General features: G+C 41.3%; 1 protein-coding gene across 2 annotated transcripts in view; it reads right to left on the bottom strand.

The window, feature by feature from the left end:
- DGKI (diacylglycerol kinase iota) overlaps window positions 1-24330 on the bottom strand; it is a gene marked incomplete at both ends in the record, with an annotated part of 452324 nt that overhangs the window by 108898 nt on the left and 319096 nt on the right. For both annotated transcript variants that reach the window (XM_082662462.1, XM_082662463.1), the window contains one exon: window positions 10801-10901. In XM_082662462.1, the coding sequence (XP_082518588.1) occupies window positions 10801-10901 (101 nt within the window). The remainder of the gene's footprint in view (window positions 1-10800; window positions 10902-24330) is intronic.

Below are 24330 nucleotides of genomic sequence, written 5' to 3'. Positions count from 1 at the left end.
GTCAAGGTGAAATACTGTGTCCAAAAGCAAAAAGATTCATGACCGGACCCAAAATTTAGTTAAATACTATACTCAAAATGTTGTTTAGAGGGCTCCCCTGGTGGCGCAGTGGTTCAGAGTCCGCCTGCCAATGCAGGGGACGCGGGTTCGTGCCCCGGTCTGGGAAGATCCCACATGCCGCGGAGCGACTGGGCCCGTGAGCCATGGCCGCTGAGCCCGCGCGTCCGGAGCCTGTGCTCCGCAACGGGAGAGGCCACGACAGTGAGAGGCCCGCGTACCGCAAAAAAAAAAAAAAAAAAAAAAGATGTTTAGAGACACTGGTTCAATTCTCTTTCACAATTTTAACATCTTACTGTCAACTGCACATGGAGGTAATGGGCAAGGTCATCGACAGATATTGGAGAAACATTCAGTCATGCAGCTCTGAATTTGAGCTGATTGGATACATGTGAAGAATCATAACAGAAGATGTCCTAAAATCTGTTATAGGGGCCCAAGTCTCTTTGTGAAAGCAAAAAGAGTAAACAAATTATATACAGACAACTGCCGTGTAGAGATGTGAACGAGGGCAGTCTAAAGAAAACACAATTCTAGCACCTGATAACCAAGGGAATGCTTTAATTCTGCTTATCGGTGACTCCAGAAGAGGGGCAGAGGATCAGTGATTCGAGAAGCCCAATAAGTATTAAGAAAGAGTGCTTTCCACCAGTATGAACTATGAAAGGCCTGACGCTTTTATTCACATAACTAGCAAATAAAATTGTGGTTCTAAATTATTCTGCAAAGAGGTTATTTTCAGACCAGCACATATTTCTGTCCTTTGCTCTGTTCAGTTCAGTATCTTTACCAATAAGTTGGATCGACATATAGAATAAGTATCCATCTTGCTGAGGATCACAATCTGGCGTTATCTCTGACTACAGTGTTCGGCTAGAAATAGCCTGAAATTTATATTACCTTGCGTTTAGATTTCCAATTTTAATTACTCAAATTCCAAAAGGAGCATATTTGGCTTGATAGTAGTTCAGGGCAGACAGAACCTTTAAGAAAAGGTCAGCATTAACATTTTAGGTTTCCATTTTCCTCAGCTCATTCTGAGGCACCTAAAGAAAGTAACTAGCTTACATTCCAATTCCCTGAATTTGGAATAGCAGGGAGGTCAGGCCAAAAGATGCAAAGAGAGAAACTCGGAGGTTAGTGATACATGAGCCTAATTCCTGGTACCTAGAACAGTGCTTGGTACATAATAAGTGTTCAATAAATAGTTGTTACATGAAGAAGGGAATGGATGGACTCAAAGATTTGGGTGTGTGGGTGGGTACATCCTGGCCTTTTAGTTCAAGAATCAGGTGCCGAGTTACGCAGACAAGATGGTGCTTTCAGCACAGATGTGCCCCCCGCAGATCCATGATGGGATGGAGGCCCTCGTTCCCTCAGCCGCTGAAAGTGCTGGCTCTGGACAGCTCACAGCGGAGCCCCTCTCTCAGAAGGACGCAACCGCACTCACGGTTCACTTCCTCCCAGGGAACAGCCTGAACGATCTCCAATAACCCTTGCCTCAGTTGGGACAATTCTAAATGGCGATCCCAGATCCAGATGTCCCTGTGGGAGTGCTCTGCTGCAGTCGCCTCACAGCTCAGTCTGTCCCTCTGCCCACTGCTACTCCTCGCTCTCCACATTCACCGTTCCCTCCTGGAGAATCTCCAGTAAACCTCCTAACACGTACCGTTCCCTCCTGGAGAATCTCCAGTAAACCTCCTAACACGTACCGTTCCCTCCTGGAGAATCTCCAGTAAACCTCCTAACACATAAAGCTCAAAAGTCTCAGAGTGGGTTTCCCAGGGAACACAAACAAGCACAAGAACTACGACCCCAAATTCTTTTTTAAAACACATTTCTGTAGCATGGACATATATACACTACCAAATGTAAAATAGCTAGCTAGTGGGAAGCAGCTGCATAGCACAGGGAGATCAGCTCGGTGCTTTGTGACCACCTGGAGGGGTGGGTTAGGGAGTGTGGGAGGGAGACGCAAGAGGGAGGGGATATGGGGATATATGTATACGTATAGCTGATTCACTTTGTTGTACAGCAGAAACTAATAACCATTGTAAAGCGAGTATAATCCAATAAAGATGCTAAAAAACCCCACATTTCTGTAAGTGCACAGCTATGTCTTTACAAAGCAGGAGGGTTGTGGTTAGAAAGTGTACTGGATTAGGAGAGAGGAGATGTAAATTCTTACTAAAATCCTGTCGCAGCTACGTGAGCCTGTGTGAAGCCACCTTTGTAAGTGTCCCTCTGCTGATGCCTGCGGCCAATGCATGCGACAGCCGTCTGTAAGCTATGAGGCACTAGGCGGACACTAAGTGTTATTATTTATTATTAAACATGGTGTCGTGACTTTGCAGTGGCTAATGCCACATCAAACATGCATTAACATAAAGAAAGAAAAAGTATCAAATCTATGCAAAGTTCTTAGAAGAAAGTCTTCAAAAAGAAACGTAACAACCGTTTGAGTTCATATCCCAGAGCTGGCAAACTGGGAAGGTAACAACAAACCGGACTAGGTTGGTACATAAGCAGTGAGAATTAGTCATTATTTTGTGTGTGTGTGTGTGTGTGTGTGTGTGTGTGTGTGTTGTACACAGGATAAACCAACAAAAAGGAAAAATGTTCCTTTGGGCAAGACTTAAGAATATACCTGCAATTGATGGTTCTCATTACCCAAGGCTAAGTTTTAACAAGGAAAGAAGAATACAATGACAGTATGAACACTCTAGGCTATTTCCTTGTCTGAGACCTAACTAACATCATTAGCATCTAATAAAGCACAGCTCTGGAATCACTTCTTATTTTCTTGTACACAAAGCAAGGCTTTGGATCATAACCAGAATTAGATAATGAAGGGGATTATATTAAAAATAAGATCATTGTCCTTCAGCCTAATATTCCCCTGGTATCTGAGTCTTGGAAGTTAGCAAGACAAGGAATGCACTCGTGTATAAGCCAAGAAGACCCCCAGGAACTGACAGGTCAGGGTCTCCATGCTTACGAAAAAATCAAGGAGCTCAAGGTTCCAGATCTAACGTGCTGCTCAGCAATTCCTCCCAGGCCACTCACTGTCTCACTCTTCAAATGGCTATTTCAAACTTTCCCTTTTCTTTTTCCCTGAACACCGATACACTTCCCTTCCCTACTGTTAGCTGGTAACGCTTGCTCCTTGTGTCACTAATAAAAGTAATCAGAATAGAACTTCTGCTTCTCCCTGGTACCAAATCCCCCAACCTACCTGCCTCTGTACCCACTCCTCTGCCTTCCCTCCCCGTACTCTCAGGGACTGTCCCCACCCCTCCACTGTGCACTGGACCCCATCTCCACCTATCCAAAGGCATTGCTCCTGCAGCTGGCCCTCTCTCTCCTGAATCAAGTTCTCCCTTTCTAGTGGACTGTCCCATCGGCGCGCACACCAGCCTACACAGCTGAACTAGCTTACAAATTAAAAAAAACCCAACAACAAACCTCCCTTGATTCCACATCCAGCCCCCATTCCATTTCTCTTCTTTCCAGTTAAACATCTCAGAAGGGCAGTCTATGTGGAATCGCTTCCTTTGGTCCCATTTGCACATGAACCTACTCTGTTCACCTTCTTCCCTCTACAACCTCTTGTGAGGCTACTAATAACCACCCTCTATCCAAATCCAATGACCAGTTCTTAGCGTGCATCTCCCTCCACCTTCACAGAGCATTTGACCTAGTTGTCACTATTCTTTTATAAAATATTCTTCTTCTCTTGGCTTCTAACCAGCAAGCTCTCCTGTTTTTTGTTTTTTCGTAGCTCACTCAGTGCTTCTTGGTCACCGCTGGGTCCTCTACATCTGCCCCAACTCTATGCACCAAGTTGCTGAGCCCAAAACCTCAGAGGCATCCTTGAATCACCCTTTCCTCCTACGCAGTGCAGCTAATCCATCATCTGATCCTACCAGCATTACCTCCAAAATAGATCCAAAGTCCAACTGTTTCTCCCCAACTCTGCTACTCTAACTCCCTCAACTTCCAGCACACATCTCACTTGGAATATCATGTTAGCCTTGTATCTGGTGCGCTGATTTTTACTTTCACAACCCAGCAGTCAATTCTCCACTCAGCAGCCAGAATTATTCATAATAAATGCAGACATGTTATACTCCTTTTCAAATAATTCCTGGAACTTCTCATTACATTCTGAATAAAACTTAAAGCCTCTCCATGGTCTACAAGCCCCCTCCACGTGCCAGCCTTTTCCTACAACTTCAAAATGACTCCATACCCTTCTCCACCCAACTAACCAGGTTCCAGCCACATGAACTTCCCTATTGTGCATTAAATAGTCCAAGGATGTTTGCACCACAGGGCCTTAGCACTAGCCACTCTCTCTGCCTAGGGACACTCTTCCCTCAGAAATCCAGGTGCATACTCAACCTTTACTTTTAGGTCTCTGCTTAAATGTTACCTTTTTAGAAAGTCTCTCCCTGATCACCTTATCAAAAATAGGATCCTTTGTCACTCTTGCGTTATTTCCCATTATAGCACTTACTGCTATATCACTTATTCACTTGTCTATTTCTCCAAATGGAGTATAAGCTGTATGAGGGCAGGCACTTTTCAGTATCCCCGTCAACTGAAGTAGTACTAGAAATATGGTAAGCAGTCAACAAATACATGGATTTATGAACAGAAGATTTATTTGGGGGGTAGAGAAAGATCCAAAAACAGAAAATTGTCCAACAAACCAGAGTCTGGTAAATTAAGGTAAAGTCAGTTTAAATACAAAAAAGCATTTGAAATAGTATTGTGAAAGATTTAAAAACAAGTATGCTATTAAAAATATTTTATAAAAGAAAATAACTACTACTTGGAAGAAATAGGGAGCATAGTGATTAAATAAGTATTCAGAATGTCAGGTCCTTAGAATTTTCCTTAAGTTTCTTGGGCCTCAGTTGCTTTATATATAAAATGGGGATAACCATGCTACCTAGTACACAGAGATGTTGGGAGAATTAAATTATATGATATGTGTAGAAATATTAAGACATTTGCTAGCTCACAGTAATAGTACAATATGCATTAACTACAGTTATTTTTATTTATCAGCATTACATTTTTATTAAGGATAAATACAAGATACAGACAAAAGATAGGGGAGAACAGTAAAGGAAACTAAACACAAAACTCTGAGTAAATGTCAACTCAGGAAAATAGAAATAAACATAAACACTTGCAAAGCAATGGACAGTGCCCTTCAGAGGACAGACTGACATCATTTAACTCCTCAGACAGATTTCAAACGGAACGCCTACCTCCACCAAATGGAGGCCTAATCTCTACTGAATGGCCCTGTTGTCAACTTGTTAGGATGGGGAAAGGTTCAATTTTAGATGAAGCAATCGATAGGGGGAAAAAAAATCAGTGTTTTTAGCAAACTCAGGAAGCAAAACGCACTTAACACGTTCTGATGCTTGCAGTCATTACAATAAATGATGTTGGAGCTTTAAAAACTTTCCTAAGTAAACATGTCAGGAGGAAAATTTTTAAGTCCTATGTCATTTCTACAGGGCTAAACGTTTATTACCGTATAGTACACCCTGAGGAAATATAGAGTTTAACCACTGCATTTAGCAGATAAGGCAACTGAAGCCTGAAGACAGTAAATGCATTGCCCAAGGTCATTCAACTAATTAGCGGTTAGATTGGCTTTTGTCATGCTTGCTTATATATTCCATCCCTTCCTTTCGTTATTTAAATGTTTACTAAGAAAATAGATACATAGTGTTTCCTTAGTTCTATCATAATCCTCATCAAATGAGAAAAAGCTCATTTGATGAGCTTTTTCAGGGATTATTTATGCTTTTCTTTTTCCACCACTGTTTGCTCAGAGTAAGCACTCAATAAATGTGTATTGAATAAATGACACTGTAATGTTACATGTCCTGGTTTCATCTTTCAATGCCTAGCATCTAGGGTGATATCCAACATACAACTGATTCAAATGTACAGTTTTTGGAAGCATGGATTCATGCATGAGTGAATGGCTCCACCATCTTGGCATGTTTATCAAAGGCAATTGAGTCATCCATAAAAACTGAAAACAATAAAAAGAAAATGCAATGATCCACACCCCCCCATTCTGAAGATGAGTGAAACACGGTGACTCACTTACAAAGAACAGCACAGGGAAAGTAAAAAGACAGGAACTTTGCAGTGGAGAAGCCGGGCAAATACAACCTTAACGAAGAGATCAGGTTACCATCACAAGCATGTCATGTGGGAATCAGGTAACCCCTGATATGACGGGATGGGAAGGGTACTTCGCCTCTGCAGTATTCTTTCTAAGAACCTACAACTCCAGTCTAATTATGAGTAAAACAACAGATGAAGCCATAATAGGGGCTATTGTACAGGTCGCTGGCCTGTATTCCTCAAGACAATCAAGGTCATGGGGGTGGGGGGTGGAGGAAGACTGACAAACTGTCAGAGACCAGAGGAGACTGGGATTCGTTAACAGTAATGAAGCATTATCAGTTTCTGTGGCAAATGTACTATGGTATAAAATGTTTAACAATGAGAAAAAAGGGTAAGAGGTACGTAGGAACTCCTAGTAGTATCCTTGCAACTTTTTTGCAAATCTAAAATTTTTCCAAAATAAAGTTTATTTTTAAATATTCCATGATGGACAGCAGATGATGCACTTAAGAAATGTATAAGGACTTAAGAGAGGGAGTTTGCGGATATCTGACCAGATCACTAAATATGGGTTTCACAGGTGTAAATTCCTTGCCATCGTAGCAGTCTCTTGTACTAGCTGACACAATAAAAGTAAATCAAATGATTACTCATATTTTCTTTCCGTAATCTTTAATATATACTAGTGTTTTCAATTCTATTTCTGAAAGTGAGAAAGAGAGTTGGAGGGTGGCAATGGTGTGTGCAGTTTGGTGAGAAGATATATATAAAAAAAGGGCAGCTGCTCTGAGCCCGGCTTGTGGACTTGCAGATTGAAGGGCAATGTCATAGCAGTGTCTTTTGGAATAGCAGCTCCAACAATCACAGCTACCATTTTGGGAAGGCTTGCTAATGTTGCCAGACTTGCAGCGGGGCTTTCACATACAACATTACATGTAACCCTCAGCACCCTACGAGGCTGCAATTATAGTCTCGTTTGAGAGATGAGAGATTTGGTCATCAGTAAAATTACTTTGTCAAGGTTGCAAGTGAGATACAAACACAAATGTTTCTGACGCTTCTACTGAGTCATTAAACAGAAGACAAGGAAATTCCATTAGGACAACTGCCTAAATATCTAATTAGCCACAATCATTAGTCTTAACCAGATAATAATATACTGAGATATTATCCACTATATAGATACACTAAATTGTAAATGGCCAGATTAATATCCATGGTGCTGAGATACTGTATGTAAAAGGGTTGTTGAACACTGTACTTGATATACAACAGATGTTAGCAATGCCCCCCACCTTTATAGGCTACATCTGTTTTCAATTAGTTCCAAACTGGTTTTTACTTTTCTGCTTTAGGCCCTAGACTCAAATGAATTATCAAGGCCACTCAGAAGTGCAGAGTAAGCTGATACCAGAGTAAAGTTTAGCCAGTTTACCGGAGATAGAGTTACATCTTGGCCAGTATCAAGTCATTCCAAATATAAACATGTATGTCATGTGTCAGTGAAACTCTTTTGTACTTAGAAATATAAGAAATTTTAAAAAACCGATTACCCTTTGCCTAGACTATATGATTATATGCTTTATTAAGAACTTATTTATATACTTCATTCTGATTATGAGAGTGAGTTTCTGCTATAATTATTATAGATTTACTTGAAGAATTTTTTTTTACTATGGCTACTTTCTCCTTATGTTCTATTTCAAGTTGAATAGACTTTCCTCTCTTGGACCACATAACCATTATCTTGAGGATTAATAATTCATAAATCCAGTGAAAAAACTATAACCGTTTTAAGCAAGTCTGAAATTTACCAATAAGAGCAGAAGGAGAGAAAGACTAACCCTCTCTGTGTTATCATTTTAGAGGAAATGCCGCCAGGTGAGTTGGGGCTAAATGGAAGGGAGACAGGAAGTATTTAAAATACTATAGCCATCTTTCTCTCTGCCAAAATAAATATGGCGATGAAAAGGGCTGCCCGCCCGTAATTACCACGGAGTCCTGCCTTACAGACAGAAGCAGGGCTTTGTAGGACAACAAACATCTGAGCTTGTAATCTAATGTGAATAATGATCCAGACACATGAGCAAGATTCTATTAAATGGTGAAGGAGAACAGAGCCACGTGCTGCCTGGATGAGTCACTTGGTGTACCATCAAGAAAGGGAACTAATTTTTTGAACCCAGTAATGCAGGACCTGCTCTAGTTCGGACTTGGATGTTGACAATAAATGAATGACTGAAGAGGATTCACCCGCTTTGCTCTTCCAGGATGCAGGTCAGAGCACATTCCTAGAGTCCCTTTTATCTAGATGTGTTCTCTCTATTTCATTTCATTAATGCTTCAGAAATAACCTATTTTGGCATGCACTGCACATTGGGATTTGAACTGGTTTTTGCCTTTATACTCAGTTTGAGCTGTCGGCCTTCCCATGAATCTGTAGTCACTTGCAATTTGGAGCCGGGGAAGAAAGGGTGAGTGTGAATAAGTCCATAAACCCCCAAGGACAGACTTTCCTGAGCAACCACAGTTGAGAAGCATCATCACCATATATTAACTGTAGAGTGACTGAGTTGGCTGCTTTTACTTCTAATTCATATGTTGTTTTCCTCAAATCTTTAGAATGAGATAATGCTTTGATTCCCTCTTTGAGAGTTTCTTTGTTCTTCTGGGTCCCAAAAGACATGGCTGAATTTATTGGACTTATATCAAGTCACCTCCCCCAATTTGATATAAGAAGTTTCCTCACATAGATGTTTTATCACATAAGAGATGATAAGCAGAGTACTTGCCAGGAAATGTCATCTTGTAAAAACTCAAATCACAATTACCTCTGGCAATAGTGGACAGATAATGCCCCAGAAAAGATAAGAAGAGGTCATTGAAATCCACAGATAAGCTTCAAATCTCATTTCAGCCAAAAGCTTCCCCACTCCTAACTGACTCTCCTCAGAGTTGACAGTAAGCTGCAAAATATTACTGGCTTGAGATCCAGTCTCTTTTTTAATTTTTCAAACTTGTAAGCTATTTGTTTAGAAGTTTGTAAGAAAAAGAACATAAAACACCATTCTTTTATCATTAGTAGCCTCTAAAAGTCAGTTTAATTTACACTGTAGCTACGTCTCCCATTGCAAGCGTATAGGTCCACCACCTTACGGTTAAATTAGATTTTGTGCTAGTCTGGCCCGCATAATCTCATTTACATTAGAAAATATAATCTGCATTGGCAGAAGGGGGAAATGCAGAGGCTCAGGGAATTGTTCCTCCTCCACCTCAAAGCATTCCTACCAAAGGGAACAGGAGTAGAAGGATGGAGCGAGAAGGCTGGGGAGAAGCTGAAGGATACTGACGTTTACGGAAAAGGATGAAGAGGGTTGAGGGAGCTGAAGCAGTGAAAGGATGGAGAGAGAAATTCCATACAGGATGCCCTGGTAGGTTTAGTGCCTGAGTTACGGGGGACGCGGATCCTTGCTCACTGTCACCTCCAGATCTGAAAGTCCCTGCCCCACCCTGAGACTGTCCCTGGATTTTGGGACTTCCATCCAGTACACCCCACTACAGATCACAGGTTCAGGAATCAGAGCTCAGAAATGTGCCCCCTACTCCACTCCTGCCAGTTTTAACTATTTTCATCTTCTACACCTTCAGGCAGGTCCACACTTGGGGCCAGTTAGGGTTTTCGTTCATAAATCCCTGGTTCTCTACAACGCTCCCTTCTCTCTGTTGGCATCCCTGCCTGTGCCCTTGGACACCGGCCCTCATCTTCTCTGCCTTTACTGCACTTGACTACTGGCCCCCACAATGAAGAAGGAACCGAGAACCCTAATATCCAACACATCTGTAGAGTCTTAACTGCTTCTGGCCGACGTTCCCCAGTTACCTCATATATTTTCATGGTACAGACAAAGATCTAAAATAGTGACTAGGATGTAAAAAATGCCCAATAAATATGGAATATTGAGCAAGGTGAACTAACAGTTATATATATTTAAAGAAGCATATGGAAAATACGAACATTGAAAAGGAATTTGTATGTTGACTCAACTTAACGTTTCAGAAGCACTGTCACCTCATGAATGACTCATTTTACCCTGACATTTACTATGCTGTGGGCCTTTCTTTGATGTCATACAATCACATAACAGCTAGAAGTGAAGGACGTGTCTTCCCAGATAACTCTGTCACACTGGCATGAAGAATGAGGACAGTATTTGGTAATGCAGCCTCCAGGAAGAGACGTGTGCTGTCCCAAGAATTTTCTAGATGTTACTATACCATGTTGTATCACCATCATTCTGCTCTTCTCATTTTAGGTCAGCCTGGGAACTAAAATGGTTCATAAACCAAGAGACCCTTACGTGGCATCAAGAGCAGAATTAGTTTGTTCTGATTCCCTTTTCTAGTTCCATCTTCTTCAGCCCACAGAGCATCACCTGGGGTTCCCATGTTACTACACTTCCCTTCATTTCTTTAATCATGACTTTCAGACACAAGATGAATCTATCCATCAAACCAAGGAGGACCAAGAAGCTGAAAACAGGCTGATCCCGTGATATCCATTAGGCACTTCCAACTTACAAGCTTCCCGGAGCTTCTCTTTGTCATAGTGGAATCCTTCATAGTCTTGTAAACTGATTTTGTTCACCCGGATCCTCAGACGGTCTGGGACAGACTGGGGACTGTAAAACAAGAACCGCATGGTCAGATATCAAGGAGAGAATGGAACTGGGAGTCATATGCACCTGGACGGACTAAAGGCAATATCATCTCTTCTTATGAAGAAGAAAGAGTTCACATTCAAACCAGAATCATGGGATCTTGATGAGAATACAGCAATTATCTGGAGAACACTTCTCTGCAAACCTCAAGTTTCTGGAACGGAGGTAAGAACATGGGAATAAGCAGAAAAAGCTTCCGGAGCCCACTCATTTTTTTTTTTTTTTTTTTACTAACTTATTAAAAACTCCAGTAAGATTCTGTGTTCAGTTCCACGATAAATGAGATGCAGCTAATCTGAAGTGCTGAGACGTGGTGTAGAGCTGGAAAGAACTGCTTTAGCAAATATGCCCATAACAGCTTGGCTCTCAGAAGAGACAGGAAAACATAAAAATCAAACCCAAGAATCCAGAGAGCACGGGGCTGAGAATGAAATGGCCCCACACACCTCGAACTCCCTGGGGCGCTTCTCAGTCAAAGCCAATTACAATGAATGCTGCCTGTGATGGTGCCACTGAGGACCCCAAAATGGACGAAAAGTGTTAAAACACGTACAACGTGCATTCTTTAGGAAGAGAAGGAAGTATTCAATTCATTTTAAAGGAATTCAAACTGGTTCAGGATAGATAGTGAACAATTAGAAGGGGGTCGTACCAAACTTTCTGAAGCATCCCATTCACCCTCAGAAGGCTTTTACCTGGATTGCTTGGACGTTTTTAACTAATATTTTCCAAATAGTTTAATCATGGGCATTAGTCGAGGGAAATAATTTGATCTTCATCATCACCACTATGGAAGAGTACATTTATTCAATATATTAATATAACACAATCCCCATTTGTCTTTATTGCTTCTCCTGTCTTATATTATGGGGTAAATGTCCCCATTGACTGAAGCAGCAAGAATAGCATTAGTCCTCAATTCACTTCAGGAAAAGAAAGAAAGAAAGAAAGGAAGGGAAGGAAGGAAGGAAAAGAGAGAAAGAGAAAAAGAAAAAAAGGAAGGAAAGTCGAGAGAGGAGGAAGGGGCGGGAGAGAGAAGAAAGAGGAGAAGGATGGATGGAAGGACAGAGTGATACTTAAAAAATATTGGCAGGATACCTCTACCCCAACCTCAGACACACGTGCACTCACACACACAATTTCACTGCAGCTCTGGAAGAGGGAGAAATAATTTTAATTTCATTCTCTTGTCTAAAAACTCATTTTAGGGCAAAGTGTAACAACTCCTTCCATACATACTCCAACTTAACAGGCACTGGTGAATAAAACTGACATGCGTACGTTGGGATGGGAGATGTGGTTTAAAGCACATTTGTGAATGAGCAGAACAGACCTTTAATATCACACGTACCCACACCGCCATTTACAGGTAGGGAACCTGAGATTCAGAAAGGTAAAGTGATTTTAAGGTCACAGAGCTACTAAGTGACAGAGCTGGGAGCAGAGTCTTGGACTCTTCATTCATCCCTTTTATGCTCCTTCTATTATACGATGCCAAGAATCCCACAGATTGACAGCAAAGCCATAGAGCCCGGATTAGCAGAGTCGGACGATCCCTACGTGATGCTCAGACTCTTGGTCAATGAACAATCGACAGGGGGCTGGCTAAGTAAACTGTTGGTACAAGGAGAACGCGGGGCAAATATTACAAATGAGTGCCTACCTTTAAAAGAAAGTCTGAGTACAATATGTTGTTAAGTGAAAAAAAAAGTCATCGAAAATTACATATGGCATAATCTCCTTCATGGGGATTGTGGAATTTAGGAGTTTATAGAGAAGTGTCTGAAGAAAATGTTCAGTAAGCTGTTTGAGATGGTTACCTGTACATGGTGGGATTTGGGGATTATTTTACACTGAGTATCATCATTTTTAGAAAAATAACGCAATTATTTTAAAGGTACATCAATAAGTAAATCAATGGTAACTCAGGGCAAGAGTAAAAGTAAGGATTATATCAGTGTTAGGTGTTAGATGTAAGTAGATAGGAAAGCGTTATTAACAGAGTAACCACACACCGTTCATACCAAATGCTGATTTTGAAATTAAGAGGGGCCTGATCTTTTTTTGGGGGCTGCACCACACGGCATGTGGGAAGCTTAGTTCCCCGACCAGGGATCCAACCTGTGTCCCCTGCAGTGGAAGCGCGGAGTCCTAACCACCGGACCGCCAAGGAACTCCCAAGAGGTGCCTGATCTTTTTAATGTCAAGTTCACTCCAGTGAACGGCAAAGATTATAATTAGCAAACACTCTCCTGCAAGCGTAGCAGGTAAAAGGGAGGCTGGAAACATAGAACGCGGTGGCCCATCATACTCTGTAACAGGAGAAGAGAGAGGGCAGAGGCTGAAAGAGCTCCACCAAAACATTTTTTGAGGTAGCAGCGGATCTAGTGGCAGTGAGGTCTGGTCCTCTCCAGCAAGCTGGAGTCCAGAGCTGGCTACGGCAGCAGCTGCCGAGTTGGAAATGGGATTCAGAGAGTGACTGCAGACCGGTCCCCGCACCCCTCCTCCAGAGGGCTGCCCGTGGGCTCACCAGTGTGAACCACCGTTCTCAAAATCCAACACTGTCTGCTGTCTGTCCACACACGTCTGCCATCCAGGTTCTCATCTGAACCCACTGATTCCCACCACACACTACTGCCCCTGAACCACAGCCTCCCACCAATCTTATAGAACTTTCCAGGTCCCCTATGAATTCATACATTATCTCACTTCATCTCCAGAATGGAAAAGAGTGGAGACTCTCACTAACCAGCCGACGCTCTGTTCCTTCCACTTCCTACACAGTCACTCTTCTGCTCTCATCTCCCATCTTCTCCCAACAACCTGCAACACATCCCACTTTCCCACCAGTGGCAGCTTGCTTAAAACCAGCCTTCTGACTAGGGTACCTGGTATTTGGCCTGCTATCGAATGGTGGCCCAGATCAGGCCAATCAGGAAGGTTGAGGACATTCACCCAGAGGGTCCCTGATGGGTAATCCCTTTGACTTACTCTGGACCCTGGTATAAAGAGTAGGTACAGGAGGCAGCTCAGCAAAGTGGTTAAGAGCTCAGACTCTAGGTCAGATGGACTGGATTGGACGTAAAGTTCTTCCAGTTATTGGTTAATCAGGACACTGTGCTTCAGTTTCCCCATAGGAAAGGTGGGGATAATAACAGTATTCACCTCACGGGGATGTTATGAGAATTAAGTGAGCCAACACAGGTGATGTGCTTAGAAAAATGTCTGGCACATTGTAAGTGCTCGATATTAGGTATTATCGGTATAATTATTATTCTGAAGCTTGTTCTTTCAGGTAAGGTTCTGCCTAATAAGCACTAGCATCTGCTGCTGCCAGGTATTGGAAGGAGACTAGGGCCTATGCAGGAACTCCCTAGATACTTCTAACAAGCTGCTGGGCTTCTTCCGGGGGCAAACCGTCTAGCCTGGCTGGTGTCATGATTCTCCTGGATCTTCTCCCACTTGGTATTTTACAGGCCAAGTGATAACATGAAAACAGACAACTAGAACATGGGGGAGAAAAGTGCACAGAGATTAAATGAAAGCCAAGTAATTCGATTGTGTCCCTTGATGGCAAAATATATTAGTGTCCCATTAATGGCTGGCCGGAGGTGAAGGATGACTAAGCTTTTCCTTGGACTCTGGGGAACAGCAGTGCCATTAGTTTTCTAAAATTAAATTTTGCCACGAAAGTTAGCAGAACATAGAAGAGACTAACAACCCGGTAAAAATGGATCTGCCTTTGTGCCAACTTCTACCCCAAGCTACTCTATACTAATTTAAGCTCTGTATCAGGGGTTCTAAACCTGACTTCCATGGAACCCCTCAAGGTCCCTAAAAAGGACTCAGCAATCAGTGAACGTCCTTTAAAATCGGGACAATGGCCCCAACCTGTCGCCTTCTCATGAATTTCCTCTGAAACATCAAGAATACATTCCTTGTGTAGAGTGGAAGTTGATGGCTCTGAACTTAACTCCCAAATATCCTCATCATGACTTTCTCAAGAACCGTAATAAAAGCACCTCTCGCTGAAGTCACTAACAGGGGCCTCAGAATCTCCAGACTGTACCTTCTCTCTCCACCTGTGCACACCTGTTACCTTGAGATGCTGGAGGGGGCGGGGGGTAGGTGCAGAGCCGTCAAGACAACTCCCTGAACACAACTTAGATCTAATTCTCATCATTCTCTGCTACCCTTTAGTTCCTGCCGATAGATTTTTTTATTTGACTCCTCAGAGACTTTCAATCCATTAGTGTCAAATTCCTTCCTCATGCCTCCAACCTTCTTCATTCTTTCAATCAATTTCTTTACTACACGTTGTCTCTCACAGACTGATAAAAGACTCCTCTCATCCCAGTCTCCTATGTACAGACACCCCTCATGGATGGAAGGGACGAGTTGGGTGCTTTTGTTCCCACTTCCAGACAATTAACATCACATAATCCCTTCTTCTCATTGGAAACACAAATCACCTGGCAGTAACACCACTTAACCTTAAGACAATACAGCACAGCGCATAAAGCAGAACGCAGAATCAGCAAAATCTTAGTTCCAATCTGAACTCTATCAATTAACACACATTTGACATTCAGAGCTCTAAAGTTACCTTCTCTAAACCATTTTCTGATCTGAAAATTGGACTGATAGAAATATAGTGAGAACTGAATGAGAAGATGCATGTAAGGCAGTTAGCACACTCCTGTAAATAGTAAGTTTTCAAGTATAATGTATTGTTATTTTGTTACTATTATTAGCATCTTGATGCGTCTTCAATTTCCACAGGCCTTTTTAAAAAACTCAGTCCTGAATAGTAATATCACAGCAGAAGCCATAGTCAGAGCTCTAAACAGGAGTTAGTAGATCTCAAACCTTAGCAGGATTTGAGTCTGCTGACATGGGTTGGGAGACAAGGTGCAGAGTTAAGTAGCCATCTATCGTCTGTTAAATGAGAATGCAAGCCGGGACTGTGAATGTTTGCAAGATATTCTACTTAAAGATATTAAGGATATAAATCCTAATTCACATTACAGAGGACATCCTTAAAGCTGTATAATTATTCTACATTTTGTACCTTGAAAAAGTCCTGTTTTAATATTTCTTAAATGATTCAGTGTAAGACTCACCCCTAAACATCCAAATCTTGGTTTGTAAATAACATTTTTAAATAAAAGAAATCAGAGCTCCTTGGAGAACTGGTTGACTCCATATTGGGGGTAGGGAAACTAAGACAAGCCTGCCTGGAGCATCTTGTAGTGATGGAAAGTATGGCAGTACAAAAAGAAAAGATGAAGGGAGGAAGGAAGGAGAGGGAGGGGGAGGAGGGAGGAGGAGAGGAGGGAGGAGAGGAGGGAGGAGGGGAGGAGGGAGGAAGAGGAGGAGGGAGGAGGGGGAGGAGGAGGGAGGAGGAGGGAGGAGGGGGAGGAGGGGGAGAAGGAGGAGGGAGGAGGGAGGAGGGGGAGGAGGAGGGAGGAGGGAGGAGGGGGAGGAGGAGGGAGGAGGGAGGGGGAGGAGGAGGGAGGAGGAGGAGGAGGGAGGAGGGAGGAGGGGGAGGAGGAGGGAGGGGAGGAGGGGGAGGGAGGAGGAGGAGGAGGGAGGAGGGAGGAGAGGGAGGAGGAGGGAGGTGGAGGAGGGAGGAGGGAGGAGGGAGGGGAGGAGGAGGAGGGAGGGGGAGGAGGAGGAGGGAGGAGGGAGGAGGGAGGGGGAGAAGGAGGAGGGAGGAGAAGAAGAAGGAGGGGAGGAGGGGGAGGAGAAGGAAGAGTAGTAATAGTTGTAGATTTAATTTCTTTCAAGAAATGTAAATGTGAGATTCTATTCAGTCATAACCTAGATATAATAAAGGATGTTTCTAACCAATCTTTAATAGAATTCATTTGAATTGATTCTTGTTTTGTGAATGAAGTTTTGATTAAAATATTAATTTCTAGTGTGAATTCTTGGGATGAAAGACTATCTCCTCATCCTCCTTGCAGCTCCAGCACCTAAAATAGAGTCTGGTCTGAGTTGTTTACAATAACAAATAAATGAGTGAAATGCAAAAACGTCAAATCCTTCTGGGACTCTCAGTGGCCCCGAGGCTTGAGCACAGTGCGGCATCAGACCATCCCTGAGATGCTCCCTAGAGGCTTTTCTCTTCGGGAGCCCCAGGCAACCCCTGCTTTGGCTGCCCACTTCCGTCCTGTGTCCATCTGGCTCTCTAGATCTGGAGGTAAATTCACACTGCATTATGCTCTCTCACCCCCTTGCATCTTATCTCTAGTGGGATCTGCACAAATAAAGAGGGAAGAATTTACAAGAAAAGAGGATGTCCCTGCCCGAAAGGCACATAAACCATTTCAGGACTGCTTGTTCTTTAATTAAATAGTGGTGAACCAGAAACATTTACCACCCATCCTTTCATCAGCTATCAGGCTGGGCCTTATTAAAATATAACTATACTTAATGGCCTTCCCTTTAGCAACTTCCTAGAAATTGCGTACTTACCCTGGGACATTTCCAAACTATGACTGGTAATAACTTATCCAAGAAGACATCCAAGTAGGCCCCGTTACATTGAGCAGTAAAACCAAATTGAATCAAGGCTTCTGAACAGAGATTAAAATGGACTTTTGACACCTGCTGAGTTCAGAGAGAACTCTAATAATACAGTTGTCTCCTGCCTGGAGTAGAGAACAATAAGTCAGGACTGTGAAATAAATTGTAAAAAGGGTTTTTGAATTTTGAGCCAAGGATAAACCCAAATCGCGTCAGCAGCAGTCAATCACGACCTCCTACTGTCCGACATATGTTTCTGAGAAAGTACCTTTAAAGGTTGTTAATTCTTTCCTGATAGACGTTCACTAAGTTCTTGGCTCCTTAAGACGTCCATCTGTGAGGTGGCTAATATAATATGCCACAGCTTACAAATTATTTGAGACAGCTAGCCTGCCAGATCTCCAACAAGGTAATGGAATTAAAGCATTATAGGGCTGGGAGAGATCTCAGATGTCACCTAATTCAATATTTGCTATTCCATCTGATGCCATCTTCCCCTATTCCATCTGCAAATGGCTGGTCAGCCCCTGCCCCATCCTTGTCTACTTGTGAGGTCCAGGATGGAAGTGCCCTATTCCTTGGTTAGATCGCTCCTAAGCATTTGTAAATTCTTCCTAAAGAATCTAAATGGCTCTCTCTCCGTGGTTTCTGTTTATTGACTTTTCTTCTACTATTTGGGTCGGAATTGGGTTTTAAGTCACTGAGGTAATCAGCCACAGGCACTAATGGCAAAGATATGTAAACTTTAAGCACTAAAGCTAGACATATATCAAGGAAATGTTTGCTGCCTTCATGGCTAATAAATTAAAAAGAGGCTACAAGTAGCAAACATCAAAAAACTTTGATGCCATTGGTTGAAACAAAACTTCACCTTTAAAGTTTCTTGAGATCTTCAAATACACACTGAAATGCAGATTTTCATGCTTCCACTGAAAGTGGAATACATTTCTGTGCTTCTGAAATGGTAATAAATGAATACATGATAGAGTGAAATTAGCATTATTAGGTTCCTGGCATTTAAAGGAGAAGCAAAGAGGACGAACTAGTAGTGGCTTTACTTGGTGGCATCACAAAGCGGCTGGACCAGTACAGCAGTTTCATCATTTCTGCTATAACGGAAAAGAAAAAGGCCAATAGCCTTGACCAATATTTCAGATTCTCCTTACCACCCATTTGCTTTTGTGGCAGTGACTGCCACAGCTGCTGAGGACTTGGTCATCCAACTCTGAGACTTATGTGGAACCCGCCCCCCACACACTTAATGTTACAACTCCTGGGTACCAGAGACACAGGTTTATTTTTTAAGTCGTGGAAACTCAAAACTCTCCTCTCCATAAGATCTCACAGTCTCTTACTTTCTCCTTTCCCTTTATTCATGCATTTTAAATTTCCTTCCTAGTTTTCACCCTAATGCTCCCTTCAGCAGCATTTCATGCTGTGGTTAACTCTCTGCTCCTTGAAGCTCTTTTCTCTTAGATTTCAAACCAAAAAGCTCTCCTGGTTTCCGAACTAAATTTCCGCCTGCTCCTTCTTTCTCCTCCTCTAAGTATCTTCCAAATATGGATGCTTCTCTACCCCCTCCACTAAACCTTCATGGGCCAAGACCAAACTACTATCATCTTGCACCTGAACTAACTGCCCCTGGCGCCCATTAACACCCTCATCGCACTGCAGATGCAGCAGGCGGCGTGAAATGTAAACGTGATCACGACATGATGATTTTGTTACCTTCCCTTATACTCTGTTCAAAATAAATAAGCTAAAAGGATATATTGTACAGCACAGGGAATATAGCCAATAATTTATAATAACTACAAATGGAGTATAATCTATAAAAATTCTGAATCACTATGTTGTACACCTGAAATGAATATAATATTGTAAATCTCAATTAAAAAAGAACTGAATGCCCAGCTATCTATATACATCTATCTTTACATCTCCCACAATGTGTATTAAATATGAGGCTTTCAACATCTGTAAGTTACTGCTTCCCATCTAGACTTGCTACTTCTGCAATGAGAAAAATGATTTTGCACGATAACTGACTACATTATTCGTCCCACCGAATCACGTGTTACACATATCGTTCACCATTGTTCAGAATGAGAACCACTCAACAGAACTTGGATCAAAGGAAAAATCGGTTCCCATTGCTAAAGCCAACAAACAGGGAATAACCTCAATGCTCACGTGTCTTATCATTGCTGTGCTCTCCTCACGTATGGAGTTGATTCTCTGGCTCGCCTCTGCTTAATGTGAGTGGAGAATTTCTACCTGTGATTAGATACCATCTACAGATTTAAGTCTTATGAAAGTGGAATCTCCTTCCCTGATATTTGCTGAATTGGTAACTAGGGATGACAACCTTGCAGGAAAAAAAGAAGTCTTAGGAGTTTTACACCTTAAGTTCCCACTTATACTCTTTTTATACTATTTTATGCTTAAAAGTATAAAATTTGGAGTACATAAAGAGTATAAAAATATCATGATGATGGGCTTCCCTGGTGGCGCAGTGGTTGAGAGTCCGCCTACCGATGCAGGGGACATGGGTTTGTGCCCCGGTCCGGGAAGATCCCACATGCCGCGGAGTGGCTGGGCCCGTGAGCCATGGCCACTGAGCCTGCGAGTCCCGCAATGGGAGAGGCCACAACAGTGAGAGGCCTGCGTACCGCAAAAAAAAAAAAAAAAAAAAAAAAAAAAGATGAAAGGCAAGGAAAACAAATACCACAGGAAATAAAGAGGGATGGAAGTCAGAGGAAGACAGAATATGCATTTTTGTAGTAGAATTCTACAAAGTCAAATTGCTGAGATGAAGAACAGCTGGAATGGGAAAAGTGGAGAACTCAAGCCCTGTCTTTCATCACACCCAGCCAAAAGCACTTCCATTTTATGAAGTAATTCCATGTAACGGAGGTTTCCCGTATTAAAAATGACTAAAGATTCTACCATAAAACGCTAATATGAGCTACTCTGAGTACTGCAGCCTGCAATAGCATAGAGAATTATTTTGCTGTTCCGATTGTAGAGGACCATTAATCACTATCTCCAATGATAAGGAATCATTGGGCTTGAACCAATGAGACATAATAGGATAATATTACTCCAGAGCCATCTAAATGGTTTCAGATCTCATGTGCTCAGAAGGGAAAATATTCTTTACTTCAAGTTTCAATTTCAATATATCAAACAAAGGGAAAACCGTTTATGTATTTGCTACTTAAATAGTAAAAAACTTCCCTTGGGTTTGCAGTCGTTAACTGTTGTAATATCCTGCTCTTATTTGCAACTGATAAAGAAATTGACTTTTCTTTGGTGGAAGAGAGCAGGGAGCAAGTGATAGGACTTGAGTAGCTGAAAAAGTATCATTTCACAGAAGAAAAAACTTCTGGCCTTTCACATACATCCTGAAAGACACTGAAAGTAGGCTTAAAACCTAACTTATTTGCTCATCCTCTAGTAACTAAGCACTTTCATGAATCAAGTGGAGGTATTTGAGTGGGTGTCTATATAACATTACAACAACATTTTTACAAAAAAACCCAAAAACCCTAGCATACATACAATTTTTAGTATTTAACATTTATTTCACCTATAAACCTACAGAAAAAATCAAGAATTTAGAATTGTTTATAAGTAAAAATAACCAAACAAAGCAGTGGCCAAAAATGCATAAAGCAGTAATGCAGTGAAAATAAATATAACTGTCTATTGAGGTAGAGAAATGCTGGAACTCCAATTAGTTTGAGAAAGGATTGGATGCATGAATTACAAGATGTGTTCTTACTGAAGAGTTATTGAGCAAACTGTGTGGAAGGAGCTCTGCATCCCTAGGAAACAGGATCAGTAAGGAGAGGATTCCATGTTTTGTTTCATATCAAGAAAATAAAAACTAAGTGTTGGCCTGACAATAAATGGCATCACATAAGAAACATTTCCATAAATGGTTTCAGCCTTCCATAGGCTGATAGAAAGACTTATAAAAAGACTCATATATTTTCCTAAAAACTGGATATCAGAGAAATAACATTTGCAAAGTTGTTTTTTCTTAATAGGTGGTATTTCGCTGTGCTATGTTTTTTTGTTTTTTTTTTTTTTGCGGTACACGGGCCTCTCACTGTTGTGGCCTCTCCTGTTGTGGAGCACAGGCTCCAGACACGCAGGCTCAGCAGCCATGGCTCATGGACCCAGCTGCTCCGCGGCATGTGGGATCTTCCCGGACCGGGGCACGAACCCGTGTCCCCTGCATCAGCAGGCGGACTCTCAACCACTGCGCCACCAGGGAAGCCCTGCACTGTGTTTTAACTCACATTCCCCCCAGGTTGACAAAGGCTTGCCAAGGCTTGGAATACTCAGTGGTGCTGCATTTAGCTCTGGAAAGAGACACGGTATCATTAACTCTCCTATCCATCAACCTACAGTTGGTGGAAAGCTAAGTCCCCCACTTGTAACACAGATGTGCCTCCATTACCCCATGTGTCCTTGTCAGAAATCCAAGAAAAAAGAATCAGAGAATCCTCTAAACCCGACTCTTCTTTCCAACTCAGCAAATTCAGCCAATTAGGGGGAAACTTTTCACCACCTTTCTCTAATTTCTGATCCAATGACTAAGGAATTTTATTTTTGGAACCATCCTTCTTGATAGTATAAGAATAGACAGACTGAAGACACACTGCTAGAACAGAACTTGTAAAAATCATAGAACAATTCTCTTACTACCACAATTACTCATCAACAAAAATAACTTTTGTAAGATTTGACAGTAAACTTGAGAAAAAAAGTTCCTTAGGATAAACTTCTAGTGGTAGACAAATTACTTGGATGACGATGAAGAAACAAACACAAAATAACCAGTTGAAATATTAATTGGTTAATATTTTAGTGCTACCAATACTAAAAGGAAAATAGGAAAAGAGAGGAAAAAAGGTTTCTGTTGAAAATGTCATAACAGAATGTGAAAATAATTTGGGGTACTTTTGCTAGTCCCATTTGTTTCTATCCTCTCACTTATCACATTTAAGTAGATCAAGTCTCTACCAAAGGCAGTATCCTAATATACTCATAAGCCAAGAACCTTTCTTCAAGGAAACATGTAATTGTTTTACTTCGCCTATACAACAAAATACCATCAGACCAAAAGATTTATGTATGTCCCAACTAGAGGACATAAATCACTTTGAGAGCAGCAGAGCCTAAATGATTAATTAAGGAAAATAATTATAGTTCTCTGTAATATAAAGCTGAAAAGCTTTGTCTTTTTTGTTCCATTTGTAATTCTTCCAATGCCATGTTCATTTTACTCAAATATCTTAGCTACAACTTTTAGAACGTGCTACATTCTTTTCAGAGTTCCATTTTCTGACACGAAATGTGAGGATGAGTTCTGGGGATTAATTAAATCTAGCATCAAGTATTTTCTTTTTATGTCTTTTAAAATGTACTCTCTTTTCATTTCATATAAGTGTTTCAGGATATTATGACAGAGGAGGGAAACTCAATTACATTGGTATAATTCAACTGAAACTCTCCTATAAATGAAATGCACGTTGCGTTTCATTACCACCTCAGAAAAGCAATCTGAAATAAATACCCTCTTGGAACACTCAAAACAAACGTCTGGATTTCTCTGTTACTGATATGTTCTTCATACTCTATGGCAGAATATGGTATCAGTTATCACTGCAGGAACGGAGTAAAAACGGAAATGTTTCTTTTTTTCTCTCTGAATGCAGCAATTCTATGACTAACATCACAGTTGTATCAGTTTATCTAAAGATATTAATAACCATTTTCTAAAAGTATTTAGTTTTATTCTGGGTGAAGAGTCCATTTGTAAGTAAATCTTTTATTCACAAAGACTAGCAAAATTACTCCTTTTCCTTGCCATTTATCATCTGTATTTTTATAGTTGTTTTATTATGATAATGTTTTAGGAATTCAGATCTGAACAAAAATTTAAAGTTCATACTGTAAACCACCTTATTTTACAGAAGATGAGTTTTGGTCCATAGAGGTCACCAGTCTTATTGTACCCAGAGAGTTAATACTTAGAATCTACTATAAATAAAAGAGCAATGTCCTTTAGCCCCTTAGACAGTTTCATAAAAAAAGATTTTAAAGAATTAAACTATCAATACATGTATTGATAGTTGTGTGTATATACAACTCTATAGTTGTATATACAACTATATAGTTTGTGTATACACAAAGTTCAACCTTCACACAGTTGGTGACAGAAAAAAACCCTACAATTTATTCAAATTTATCTAGTATGATGCTGTTACGGGCTAGGTTGTGTGCCCCCAAAATTCATATGTTGAAGTCCTAACCCCCAGTGCCGCAGAAATGTGACTGTATTTGGAGATAAGGTCTTTAAAGATGAACTAAGTTAAAATGAGGTCATATGGACACCAATCTGACGGGTGTCCTTGTAAGAAGAGATTAGGAGACAGACAGGGACGAAAGACAACGTGAAGACACAGGGAGAAGATGTCCATATCCAAGCCAAAGAGAGATGCCTCAGAAGAAACCAATCGTACCAGCACCTCGACGTCAGACTTCCAGCCTCCAGACTGTGAGGAAATAAATTTATGTTGTTTAAGCCACTGTGTCTGTGGTACTTTGTTATGGCATCCCTAGCAAAGTAATACAGAGGCCTATTAAAAAGATGCACTAAGAGAACTAACGCGCTTCATTTTAATCCTATAATTACCGTTGATAAAAAGATACATAATAGAGGAATGAGATGAATCTAACTTTTTACTTTCCCAAATTTTAACCTTACTTGGAAACTTCTTCTGGCTTGATATCACTGTTAGGATTATCAGACCCTATTGGACTAATGTTACCTCTAAAGTCA

Source organism: Grampus griseus (genome assembly GCF_964374135.1).
Source record: "Grampus griseus genome assembly, chromosome: 9".
NCBI classification, from domain to species: domain Eukaryota; kingdom Metazoa; phylum Chordata; class Mammalia; order Artiodactyla; family Delphinidae; genus Grampus; species Grampus griseus.
This window is presented reverse-complemented; position numbering and strand designations above follow the sequence as displayed.